At 41.7% G+C, this 13918-nt stretch overlaps 1 protein-coding gene across 1 annotated transcript; it reads right to left on the bottom strand.

Moving 5' to 3' along the window:
- Positions 1 to 12870: 12870 nt before the first annotated feature.
- LOC113295888 (trigger factor-like) lies at positions 12871 to 13440 on the bottom strand. The gene has a single exon (XM_026544222.1). It carries the CDS (start codon positions 13438 to 13440, stop codon positions 12871 to 12873), a length of 570 nt encoding a protein of 189 aa, XP_026400007.1.
- Positions 13441 to 13918: the final 478 nt, after the last annotated feature.

Raw genomic sequence — 13918 nt, 5'->3', positions numbered from 1 at the left:
GTATTTCAAAATACGACGAAACGATGAACCTATGCAAAATAGGAAAGAAAATAATAAATAATAAAATATTGACCAAGGCGCTGGGGGACTGGGCCCACTAGCCGGCCGGCCGTGCCGTGGCCAGTCCCACGCCAGTTTTATATTTTATCATATTTTTGTTATTTTCCTTGATCTTATGAAAATCCTTTCATTTGAACAAATATCCTTCGTTTTGAGGAAACTCCTCAGTTTCATGGTGTTTCCTTCGCACCAAGGAAATAATATAAAATTGGAAAAAAATGCCGTGGGGTCGTGTTTACTGGCCAACCGGCCATGCCTTGATCCCGGCCGGCCCCACACCTCATGGTTCCTTATTATTTTATTTTATTAATATTTCCCTAATCTCATGAAAACTCCTTAATCTCATGGTATTTTCATAAAACCATGAAAAATATAATATAAAATTAGGGAAACTCGTGGGACCGGGCCCCAGCCGGCCGGCCATGCCCTAGCGGGTCCCACACGTCCCTTTATTTTATTATTATTATTTTAAGTTTCCTTGATCCCATGAAATTCCTTGATTTCATGGTATTTCTCCCAAATTATGAAAATTCCTTCAAATCATGGAAATAATACACAAAAATTACATAAAATTAGGGAAACGAACGGGACCGAGCCCCAGCCGGCAGACCATGCTCAAAGCCGGTCCCATACGCCCTTATTTTATTATTTTAATATTATTTGTTTCCTTGATCCCATGGAAACTCCTTCACTTCAAGGAAACTCCTTGATTTCATGATATTTTCATAAAATCATGAAAAATAATATAAAATTAGGAAAAGGCACCATGGGACCGTGGTCACTGGCCGACCGACCATGCCTTGGCCTCAGCGGTCCCACGCCTCATCATTCCTTCATTTTATAATTATTTTCCTTCATTTCATGAAGTTTCCTCTGTTTCAGCAAAACCCTGATTTTGTCATATTTTCTTAAATGGTTGCTCAAATGCACGCCAGAAAATATCAAAATTCTCAGGACTGAGACACAAACGTTTTGATGATGTGAGCATGTTACCTTGACCGACCAAGGTTGGATCTTTGGCTTGCACGGAGCCGGTCCCACATATTTTCATGAATTGACCTAATTTGCGTAATTGCACATATTAGGTCCAAAAATCTTCCAAATAATTTTGGAATTTTCATAGAGCGATCGTCATTCGATCCCGTGACCATCCAGGGCCGGTTTCATGACCCCTTGGTCGGTCCCTCATCTCTTCATAATTAATTAGTTTTTATCACCTAAGGCTCAGACGAGCATTTTTCTAATAAATGATTAAACCAGCATTTAATCATTCTTTCATCAACAAATCACCAACTCTTCAAGAGACCTTGGTATTTGCTCACTCGAGCATATGGGTTCTACATGGACGATACATGATCCCATGTAGCCGGCCCCTCCTTCATTCCATGGTTAATTTTCAAATAAACCATCAATTGGTCATCAATTGATCGAATTAGGGTTTCTGAGTCCAAGGATCATAATTCCAGATTCAAACACCAATAACTTTACGACGATATCATGATCAGTATTTTATTAATTATGCTCGGTTCAATTACCAGTATTTTAAATTAATATTTTATCTTGGTCACGCTACCAATAATTCATCAAATGAGCAACATTTGCTCAGATGAGCAATATTTGCTCAAACCAAGGAATATTGGTTCAACTATCAATATTCAACAATTCATCGAATGAGAAATACTTGCTCACCTTAACTATCAACATTTCCTTAAGAATCATACCTCTGTCTCAACAGGCATGTTCAATTCATGAGTCTCAGAACATTTTGTAAAATCATGTTCAATTCAGCAAATACATGGACTCATCGTCCCATGAAGTCAACAACTGACTAATTAACCACGAGACGTAAATCGTGTCACATGGGGGGATATTAATTAGGGTTTTGGTCTGGCGGTCTACGGCACGTGTGTTCATACACACGATGGAATGTGAGCAAGTCGTGTAATCAGTTGAAGGAGTTAACAAAGTAGTGGATGGAAAATCGACCAAGTCTCCGCACGATGAGCAACTGGTTTCAAACACGATTTCCATTTCCCCACTCTTTGATTCCATCAACTGTCACACTTCATGGGATCATGGTGTCTACAATTCCAGCAATATAAATAAGTCTCTGAATCACGATTGAAAACAAGGGGAATCTCACGTCAAACAGACAACAAGAGATTAACAACTCATCATCTCAACAGAGATTCAATCATTCAGAACTTATCTTATTCAGAATACACAACACACCTACAATCTTTGATTACCATCGATTCCACACATTTCTCAGCTTCCCTCCTACAGATCGACCCATCCTCTCTTGTGATCGAATTTACTCTGGAACGGCCATTGTCTTGGTTTAGGCCGGGGTACTACAGATTGATCTCTCGAATTCAAAGCACTCCGTTCTTGCAGTGCATCTGTGTGAGGTTGAACATTTCACTCGGTTCAAGGAGTCTCCTCCGCACGGTCGTCTCCTCAATTCCGTAAAAACCAGCAAATTATTTTGCCCCATCTACAGATTGGCGACCACAGTGGGAGATTAATCTCTCGGTTGCAATCTCAATTCTCACAAAGATGGTCGGTCTTAGGTATTCATCAGAAACTCCAGATCCTAACCAGAGTATTTCAAATGGTGACACTCCTCATGCTCGATCGAACTAATCTGGTAATATTCGTCACTCCTACTTTACTACTCTGTTTCCCTCTATTGATGCGTCCGACGGAGAAATCCCATCATTAGCTGAATTGGCACGGAGGCAAGAAATTATGACTAGGAGCATCAATCGATTGAAGGAGGCAATCGATGAACTATTCAACTGTATGGTAGAGTTGAAAAGACTTTTGGGAGCAGAAGTGGTAGATCATACCGGCTCTACTTCCATCAATACCCCTCAAACCAACAGTTTCACTGCTTACGAGAAGCCGGTGGATCAGGAAGTTACGTATCTGATCGAGAGTTTATGTGAGCTTCTACACTTCTCCAGAGATCAGCGTACGAGCATATTTGCTGCACTCAACCAAATATCATCCGACGTGCAAGTAACTCCACCGTCTCCAGTCGTTGAGGTATCCATGGTATCTGAATATTCAATCGACAACATCACGTTCGGGGAAGAAGACCGCATGGCAGATGAAGGACATAACCGAGCTCTGTACGTAACCGGTCTTATCAAAGACTCTGAATTCAAGAGAGCTCTCGTTGACACAGGCGCTTCTACAAATATCGTCACTATGAAGGCTCTCAAGGCGGCCAAGTTCCCACAGAATAAGGTTGTTCGCCATCCTATCTTGATGACAGGTTTTGAGGGAAGTCAGATTCATACATACGGGTATGCATACATAGACTTGAAGGTGGGGCTCATTCAATCAAAGACCAAGTTTCACATGATCGAACAGGAGCCTGACTATCACATGATACTCGGACGACCATGGCTCCATTACAATAAAATAGTCCCTTCAACATAACATCAATGCATGAAGGCCCTGCTCAATAAAAAATCGTTCGTATTGCGGCTTCAGCATCTCCTAACGCCCCAGTCTATGACGCTGAATTCCTCGAGTCTCAGCAGGACATCCCTGAACCTCCGAACAAGATTCACAACACTCCACTCCCAAGCTGGAAGTCCATTGAAGAAGAAGTCACGGATAAACCATCATCCTCAGGCGTTAAGTTGATTAAGTCGTCTGCTACGCCGATTAAGCGCCGCAAAGGTCAAGTCTCAGCTCCTGGATCTAACTTCATAACTGATAGGTGTCTAAAACACCTAATTTTATATCTAGTATTTATGCTTTCTGTGCTATTGTCTTTGTGAATTGTGTCTCTTATGTTTGATTTTGAGTTTATCAGGTGCAATGGAGTCTAGGGGTGTCAACGGGTCCGGGTCCTCCCGGGTATCACTAGACCCGGACCCTACTTATAAAGGTCGGATCCGGGTCCTAACGGTTCCGGGTCCGGTTCCTACACTTGTGGACCCAGAACCGGACCCGTTTAAATACCCGGGTGCCAGCCGGTCCCGGGTACCCATTGGGTCTTAAGAAAACTATTAAAATGACGTCAAAAACTTAATATTTGTCTCTTTTTGGCTTGGATTTAAATAACTTTTATAAAATTTATTATTATTTCTTATTAATGTACTAAATAAAGATTAAATGTAAGAGAAAAATTTAAAACGAGTAAAATATCAAAGCTAAAACTAGCAAAAACATGAATAAAAGTATGAATAAACGGGTACCCAACGGGTATTACCCGTTTGGACCCGTTTAGATTCGGGTCCAATCGGGTAATTACCCGTCGGGTCCTAAGTTGCTAATGGGTCCAACTTTAGGACCCGGAACCGGACCCAAATCTACCGGATCCGGGTAATGGGTACCCATTGACAGCCCTAATGGAGTCACTTTGAGCAAAAGAAGGAGAAAACGTCCATTTTAAGCGTAAAAGGCAAAGAGGTCAATTCACATGCGAGCTATACTTGGAGTGGGCTAAGGTGCGCGAGAAGGAGGTGAAGAATGAACTGTCAGTTCTTCAAAACTGACAGTTGAGTTGAGAAAAGAAGTTATCATTCTTTGGTGGCTTATTATGTTATTCTGGGTACCTCTTATCTACTCTCCTTGGGTGCATATATCCAAAATCATTCCTACACAAGACCTGAAATTCAGAGTCTATCCTATCATTGGTGTCACCTGAGATGAATTTGGGAGAAGTGAGAAAACGGCTGCTGTTATTGCCGAGAGAGTTCGAGAAAGAATCTACAATGGGTTATGAGAGAATTAGGCGATGTTGCTTCCGATTGGAGTAATGGAGGATTTGATACTGAACTCAAGACAGTGAAGAACAGATTCAGGGGATTGATGGATGATGATTCTGAAGATGAGAAAAGAAGAGAAGACGCAGAATAATTGGTGGTCTGAGTTTGGGTACGATGGTGGAATTGAATCTGAACCGGAAATTGCTGATGGGAGTTGATTTTATTAATGCAATCGAAGTTAGGGTTTTGATGTTGGCTTCTAAATCTGAAATGTGTATGAACTGAAATTAATTAAGGGTTTTTGTCTCTGTGAACGATGAAGTGAAATCAAGAGATCGATGGGTTTCGCAGAGAAGAAATTGATGACCAGAATGGGTCTGTGGTTGATTGTTGGCTTGGAGCAGAGATGTTGTTAATGCAGAGATGAAGTTGTAGGTGCAATTGCAGGTTAGCTGAGATGATGTTGCTGCCATCACTACATAGTAATGAAATGGTGCTGTACAACTGATGCAGTGAACTATGGCCCAAGTCTGAGATGGAACTGAATTGCAAAGCAGATGGACATCACAGGAATGCTCTAGATGTATGTTATTACAGGGATTTGAAGCTGCATAATGAAGTTAAAGCAGGATGCTGCCATGGGTTGTAATGATTTTGATGCAGCAACGAGGTGCAAGTGCAACGGCTACAGAATGGATGGTTTGATTTGGCATGTGCAGTGACTAGTACTGGTGGTATTAGCTCTAGTGCAGGGTTTGGTTCACTGAATGCTGTGTTCGAGTTTGCAGCTGGTATTGATCTGAATACAAGGGTTCACTTATGGAGCTGAGTAAAGTCAGCTGGGAGATGTTGCTGCCATGGATGTTTGTGAGCTCAATGCAGGGGTGATGCTGAAATGAGTGAGCTGCGTGTGTGCCATCGATGATAGAAGAAGGAAATTAGGGCTGAGCCCGTGGCAGTGTTGCTGAGTGATTGAAGTTGCAATGGTTGAATTGAACTCAATTACAGGGATTTGAATGTGCTAGTACTGGTACTGAAACTGCTATGGGTATGTGGTGTTTGATGCTCTGGGGATTATGCAATGAAGAGACTGAGAATTGTTGCTGCTACAGGCTAATGCAAATGTGAGAAGAGTGCAAGAATGGGTTTGTGTATGAGCTGAGACCCATTACAGGGATGTGGTTTGTTGCCGTTGAAAGAATGGTGAAGTAGTATTGCTACTGGTGCTAGAGAGTGTTGCAGTGTTGCTTGTGTGTGAAGTTGGAGCTTGGCAGTAATGAAATGAAGCTACAGGCGATGGTTTTGAGAAATGGCTCGAGTCTCTGGGGTTATTTGCAGTGAGAATGTAAGAAGAAGCTGAGAATGAGTTGTTGCCGCATAATGGTCAAGGCTGGCACTGTTGTTGGTTATTGCAAGCAGCTACCGCAGGAAATGGCACAAGTTATGGAAATGGCAAGCTGGTGGCGATGTACAGAGTTGGCTGGTGCAGTTGTGCAATATAGAGATGGTGCTGCTGAGAGCTGGAGATTTCTAAGGTTGTGGTGCTGGTGGTAAAGGGTTGGAGATGCTTGTCAGTTCCACAAGACTGACAAGCATAGCAAGTGAATTTGTGGGCCTGTGGGTTAGAATGAGCTATGGGCTTGGACTGGATGACAAGGAAACATACTGGCCGGTGGACAAGTGATTTGGAATTCTACTCGAAGTGAGATGGGCAGAACTGAAAAGTTATATAAGAGGACCCTCTTCTCACACTTCGGGCAATCTTATCTTTACTTCTACTTTTGGTTCTAGGGTTTTAGACATGGAAACTTTTATTTTTCTTCTTGTTATGAACCCCATTAACATGAGTAGCTATTCTTATTATTGGTTATGGATTAATTTGATTTCATAAAGCATGTTTTTTGTTCAATAAATTAGTTTTGTCTCATAATTATCGATCATGGTTCACTAGATTTATCGCCATGTATGATTTGATTGCTTGTTTAGTTGAGTGGCCAATTGATTGAACCTGCATTCACATCTTTTGCTAGTTTAGGGTTTATTATACGCAAAAGTGGTGTACCTTGAATGCAAGTAGCATAATTGTGGTTGTTGCTTGTAGTGATGCATCCTAGTAATCGCAAGTGATTTATGACCTTTGTTAAATCGGATTAGTGCTTTTACACGTTCGATTGCTTTGATTGACCTGATTTCATAGAACTTAATGCATCTAGGGAATTAAACTTGATTAGTGCCTTTACACGTTAGGTTGTTCTCTTAGATAGAATTCATATTCGCATCTTTTAATGTGTTTGTTGATGACAAGAGGAAATTAGCGGGATATTCTTGCGATCAAGGTATCCTAGGGCCTTTGATAATGGGAGACTAATTATTAATTCTAGTTATTGTGTTGAAAACATGTTTGTGATTGAAGATGAAATCCTTAACCAATATCTTTATATCTTGATTTGCTTGTTTATTTCTTTCTTTGCTTTTATTTTAGTTTACTTTATAAAAATCAGAAAAATCCCCCCTTTGTTTATATAAGAAATCGAAACAGACGACAACCTAGACCTCTCTGTGGGAACGATCCTTTCTTACCCTTGCTATATTATATATTTTGAGTAGTGAGAAAGTGTAATTTATTTTTGACGCATTCGACAGCGATCAATAACCAGTCATGATGCGGAGGGGAGAACCATTTACCGCAGACGCAAAGATTAGCAATTAACAGGGGAGAACGATGAAATTCTCCCCACCCCGAAGAACCATGTCAAAGCGAATCATCACTCGAAGAAGAGGTTCAAGACGTTCCATGACAACTGCAAGACAGTACTGACTCCACTACTGACGACCTCGAAACAATCAACATCGGAATAGAGGATGATCCAAGGAGCGAGAAGAACTGATAAACTTGTTGAAAGAATATCAAGACGTCTTCGCCTGGACCTACGAAGAAATGCCTGGTCTAGATGAAAAATTGGTTACTCATCATCTGCACATCACTCCGGGCTCCAAAGTTGTCAAACAACAGCCTAGGCAATTTAGACACGAAGTCGAGGAGCAAATCAAAGTCGAGATCCAGAAACTACTAGCAGCGGGATTCATCAAGCCTATTCAACATCCAACGTGGCTAGCAAATGTTGTTCCTGTCAAGAAGAAAAATGGTCAAATCAGATGCTGTGTCGATTCCAGGAACCTGAATAAATGTTGTCCGAAGGATGATTTTCCTCTACCCAACATTGATATGCTCGTCGACGCAACCAGTGGCCACGGTATGTTCTCGTTCATGGATGGTTACAGTGGATACAACCAGATCAAGATGTATGAGCACGATGCCAACAAGACTGCATTCCGTACTCCCATTGGGAATTTCCACTACAGTGTGATGCCCTTTGGATTAAAGAATGAAAGTGCCACTTATCAACGAGCTATGACTGCCATATTCCACGACATGATGCACAAACAAGTGGAAGACTATGTTGATGATGTGGTGGTGAAATCGAAGACTCGAGAATCTCACCTCGAGATTTTAAGACAAGTGTTCGAGAGATGCAGAGAATACAAATTAAATATGAATCCTCTGAAGTGCGCTTTTGGTGTTTCCTCTGGAAAGTTTCTAGAATTCCTGGTCACAGCTGAAGGAATCAAAGTCGATCCAGACAAGACGAAAGCTATCACCACCATGCCTCCTCCATGCACTGTGAAGGAACTACAGAGCTTTATGGGAAAGGTAAATTATATTCGACGCTTCATTCCTGGATTGGCTCAACTCATTACTTCGTTCACCCCTCTACTGAAGAAAGGAGCAAGTTTTACCTGGACGACTGTTCAACAAGAAGCCTTCCAGAAAATACAGCAGATACTATTGTCTCCTGCTGTCATGAAGTCTCCAGTACAGGGACGACCCCTGATACTTTACACAGCTTCCAGTGATGTTGCTATTGGAGCGCTCCTTGCTCAGGAAGATGACGAAGGCATCAAACTACAGATCTACTACTTCAGCCGCACAATGAGAGATGCTCAACTCCGATAACCAAAGGATGAAAAAGCATGTCTAGCATTAGTGCATGCGATCCAAAAGTTCAGACACTATTTGCTATCTAACAGGGTCGTACTCGTCTCCAAAGCTGATCCTAAAAAATTCCTACTATCAAAGCCAGCCTTCATAGGAAGACCAGCGAAGTGGTTACTCTAGATGTCAGAATTTGACATATCTTGCACGCCACCTAAAGCAATCAAAGTCCAGGTAGTTGCAGACTTGCTCGCTGCTTTTCCAGGAGAAGATACGACAACGTTACATTAAGATATACCCGGTGAGTTCCCAGATATCTTAGTTATCAAAGAAGAAACATGGCTTCTATACTTTGATGGATCCTCCACCCCTAGCAATGACACCGGAGGAGCAGGCATAGTGCTGGTGTCTCCATCTGGTGAAGTTTTCTCACATTCGTTCAAGTTGGATTTCCACTGCACCAACAATTCAGCAGAATATGAAGCTTTCTTATTAGGGTTGTCCCTGGCCAAGCAAGCAGGAGCAACACACCTTGAAATAAGAGGAGATTGAAAATTACTGGTCAATCAAATGAATGGAACATACTCTCTCAAAGAAATCACGCTCGCTCCATTCAGAACCGAAGCTCAACGGCTATTAACCCATTTTGCCGATGCCACGGTCGTCCATACTGGACGAACTAACAACAGGCATGCCGACTTCCTGGAAACTCTCACTTCTAAGATGCAATTCGAAGGGGCAGAGAAAACAATCACCGTACAGAGGCGTACCGTGTCGTCCACCTGGCTCACTAAAGTCGAAGACATTCCAGCAGATGATTGGCGAGCGCCCATCATTCATGAATTGAGCAGCTCGATTTCAGAAGGCAAAGTCAGCCTCAAAGAATTAAAGAATTATTTCTTGCTTCACGGGGCGCTGTATTATCGAAACCCTGATAGATTCCTATCACGGTACCTTGGAAACGACGAAGCAGAAGAACAACTTAAGCGCATACATGAAGAAATCTGCGGGCAAACGCTAGTGGTAATACTTTACAGGAAGCTTCAAAGGGTGGGATACTACTATCCTTCAATGGAGACTCAGTCAAGAGCCTTACAAGGGTCTTGTCCCAATTGCCAGACACCTCCTCATCACTTAGAGGTTTTAGCAGTCCATCACACTGGGGGAATGGAGGGAACCTTACACCAAATACCTCCGGGACAATGAACTACCACTGGAAAAGAAGCAAGCAGTCAAACTCATTCAGAGAGCTAAGAGATTTGTCTTTCTTGACGGAATCTTATACCGCAAAATCTTTGGTGGAAACTTACTGAGATGCTTGGCTGAGCATGAAATCCCGACAATTTTGAAAGAAATGCACGATGGAGAACATCAAGGAAAGAGAAAATTATTTCTTAAAGTTCATGAGAAATATTATTGGCCGACCATGGAAGACGATGCAGCTGCACACGTTCAGAGGTGTCACCAATGCCAAATCCATGGTAATCTCATCCACACTCCTTGTCTCTCATTGAATTCTGTGAATAGTCCATGGCCTTTCTATAGCTGGGGACTAGATATCATCGGAAAGATCAATCCAGCGTCTTCAAAGCAGCATGAATATATCATCACCGCAACTGAGTATTTCACTAAATAGGTCGAAGCTATTCCTCTTTGAAGCACCACCGGAGTCACGATTGCAGCCTTTATCAAAGAGCACATAATATGCAGATTCGGAGTTCCTAAGCACATTGTTACTGATAATGGAACTCCTTTCGCCAACAAGCACGTGACTGAACTCCTCGAGGAATACGGCATCAAACAAGTCTTCTCCACACCATATTATCCCCAGGGAAACAGACAAGCAGAGAGCGCCAACAAAACTTTGATCTGAATTATCAGTCGGACAATTCATGACAATCCTCGAACGTGGCATGAATAGTTGCCTATGGATCTATGGGCTTATCGAACCGCGCCAAGGAGCTCAATCGGGACTTCACCATATTCCCTCGTCTAGGGAGCCGACACCATACTTCCAGCAGAGATCAAAATACCTTCAGCAAAGATTGCAACATCCAGCGGAGTACAATGGGATGAAGCCGAAGTATCCAAATCAAGAATCGCTGAGCTAGATATGCTCGAGTCAAGGAGGGCTAAGGTGGAAAAATACGTAGAAGCCTACAAACAAAGGATCTCCAGAGCCTACAACAAAATGGTAAGACCTCGAACATTTCAAGTAGGATACCTGGTATTAAAGAAAGCAAAGCACATTCAACAAGACATGTCCGCTCACAAGCTCTCTCCGAAATGGGAGGGACCATATGTAGTCATCAAAGCAGTATCCAGTGGATATTACAAGATCTTAGTTGTTGATGGAGGAGTGGAAGGAAATATAATCAACGGCAAATGGCTCAAAGCTTATTACGCCTGATCCATAAAAAACAATTACCCTTCATCATTTCAAGCATTTTCAAAAATGTAATTTTCAGTCCTCCAAAGAGCGTGCAAAACGCTCCTTGGTTCATTAAACGTTTCATAAATGAGCAAAATTCCTTCATATCATGATCAATTATTCCACCTAACCAGAAGCTTAAACTTATCAAAAAAAACAACAATTATAAATGCTCACTCAGAGAAAACCGTCCAGCAATGGGTAATCTCTGTAAGCAACCCTGTAAAGTTTCTTCTGAAAACTCTTGGTTTTATTCTTCAACTCCTGTACCGCATTCTCAACCCTGGACGACTCCAAAGCGAGCATCTTCTCCTCCTCCAGTAAAGCAGTGGTCAGAGAAATCGCATCAGCAGCCTCCGCCACCTTATGAATCTTGATTATCTCGAGCTGACGGCGAATCCATCCTACATTGAACCGTAAAGTCTCGCAGTTCGAAATCATCTCATCCCACCTGTGCAATTCCTGATTCTTGACATCTCGCAGGCGCATCTGGTCCATCTCCTCAATGATCGGTAGCAACCCTGCAACTGTAGTCAAGAGGGTTGGTAGAAAACCTTTCCACACTTCGGTTGTAGCAATATGCCCGTATCTTTTCCAGATTTTGGTGTAAAGGGGCGTATGACACTTGGAAATGACGAATCCATCGACTACTTCATTGTCCGGGAAAGTATTGATAAAAGGAGATTCAAACAAGAGTCCATCTATTGGATATTAATGAGCATGAACTCTGTCTTCAACCTCCACGGATTCTGCAGAGTCTTCACCAACTCGGTTGCTGCTGTCTTCAACCTCAACCACGGTCACAGACTTTCCACTCCTTCTCCTTCTAGCATCGATGATGACACGAACATTCGCCTGTGACGAAATGAGGAAGTGTTTAATTTTATCAAAGTTGAACGTGATAAAGCCTCGAAAGCTATAAGATTACTTACAGATGATCCAGCCTCAGCATGAGCCGACCTGTACCGCGCAGGAGCTCTAACGGTCCGCTTGGGCCACAAATTATGAGAAGAATGATCCTTCCGTTTATCCTGCAACAAATACAACAAATCGTTTTCTTATCATCAATAACCTCGATCAAACAGAGACGAAAAATATGTACAACTTACTGAGATGGACGCTTCTACTTCATGCTTCGACTGGAGTTCATTTCGAGAAGAAGTACTATCGCTGGACATAGTGATGGAAGGAATGACAATCAAAGTTTCTTCTGCGATGAAACTAACTCAGGAATAGAAGAAATATCTGCGCAAGTATTAAACCCTAAATCTTGAAGATATATACAAAATACAGCGGGTTCTTATCTTCTGCAGATAATCAATTCAGTTGCGAGTTTTACTGAAACCCTAAGTCTCGAACAAGGTCAATATCGGAGATGCGGAGTAAAATAATACACTGGGGACTGACCAAAGCTGAGCATGGTCAGAAAGTCACACGTCCTCTGTGTGTTACATGTCATCTGTGATGTGCCTTAGAGCAAGCAAAGGGAAAATCACGATGGGATCGGCGTATTTTCAATCAAGAAGAGCCAACATTAATAAAGAATATCTCGTTTGAAAGGAAAATTATTAATACAAAGTCCTCCAAATAAGATGTCTGCTACGAAGGCTAAAGAACATTCAAATTTTAAGAAAGAAAAGAGGATGGAAGTAAAGCTACTCGTCAGACTCATCCGAATTATCGGATTCGTCATCACTGTCATTCTCGTCATCCGAGTTATCAGATTTGTCATCACTGTCTTCCTCTTCGTCGGAATCAGTATCGTTGATAAAGTATGGATGGGTATCAGGATCGTCTGAGTCCGAGTCCTCTTCTGCTTCAGCTTCAATTTTCTTCATATTCTTCAGGAACTCTCTTTCATATCGGTCAGGCTTGATCTTACGCTCTGTAAACACCCACGCAGTTTCTTCTTCAGAAGCATCAGCATCAGTGTCAGAGGGTACCCCATCAAGGAATTGACGTCTCTCCTCAGCCGCTTGTATTCGACGCTGAATTCGATCCTTTCTGTGTTGACGATTCTCTGCTTCATCATCTTCAGCCTTTCTCTTCATAAGTTCAGCATAAGTGACTCTCCGATCATTCAAGGGTATGCTATGCTTTGCTCCCTCATCATGAGTTATCTTAGCTTTCGATTTAGGTACAGAGGCTTTGGAATACTCGTCAGAGGAGATGGAGGAAGAAGAGGAATAGCTATAATCGTAATCGCTGTTGTTGGGAGTTGACATTTTCTGGAACCAGGAGCACAAAATTACCAACATGCAAGTAAATCCATCTACAAAATGGTAATTCTTAACTCTTACCTTTTTTACGATTCCACTAACATTAGTGATAGTAATGCAAGAGTTAATACCTCAAAAATCGTTCGTCTCTGCGAAACCTACAAAAACGAACGAAACTCAGATTTTCATAAAATCATGAACATTTCTACTGTGTGAACATTCACCATGGAATTATGAAAACTAAAACATTATTTCATCATAAATAATTGTGTACTTTGAATATTACTCAAAATCGAACCTGGGTTTTGAAAATATATGTTTACAAAAGCATGAAAGATAACTCGCGTTTTTATTTTTGTGAGTGGTAACTCACGCAAAAAAATATTCCGTGAGCATGTCACGGTTTTATGTACAAAATATTTTTCATGGACATCACGATTTTATATATAAAAAAAAATTTCCTTCGTGTCGTCATTCGTCTTTA

The sequence above is a fragment of the Papaver somniferum genome, chromosome 7, assembly GCF_003573695.1.
Source record: "Papaver somniferum cultivar HN1 chromosome 7, ASM357369v1, whole genome shotgun sequence".
Taxonomy (NCBI): Eukaryota; Viridiplantae; Streptophyta; class Magnoliopsida; order Ranunculales; family Papaveraceae; genus Papaver; species Papaver somniferum.
This window is presented reverse-complemented; position numbering and strand designations above follow the sequence as displayed.

Coding starts and splice junctions, on each gene's coding strand:
- LOC113295888 (XM_026544222.1), bottom strand. CDS start 13,440: ATGTCAACTCCCAACAACAGCGATTACGATTATAGCTATTCCTCTTCT.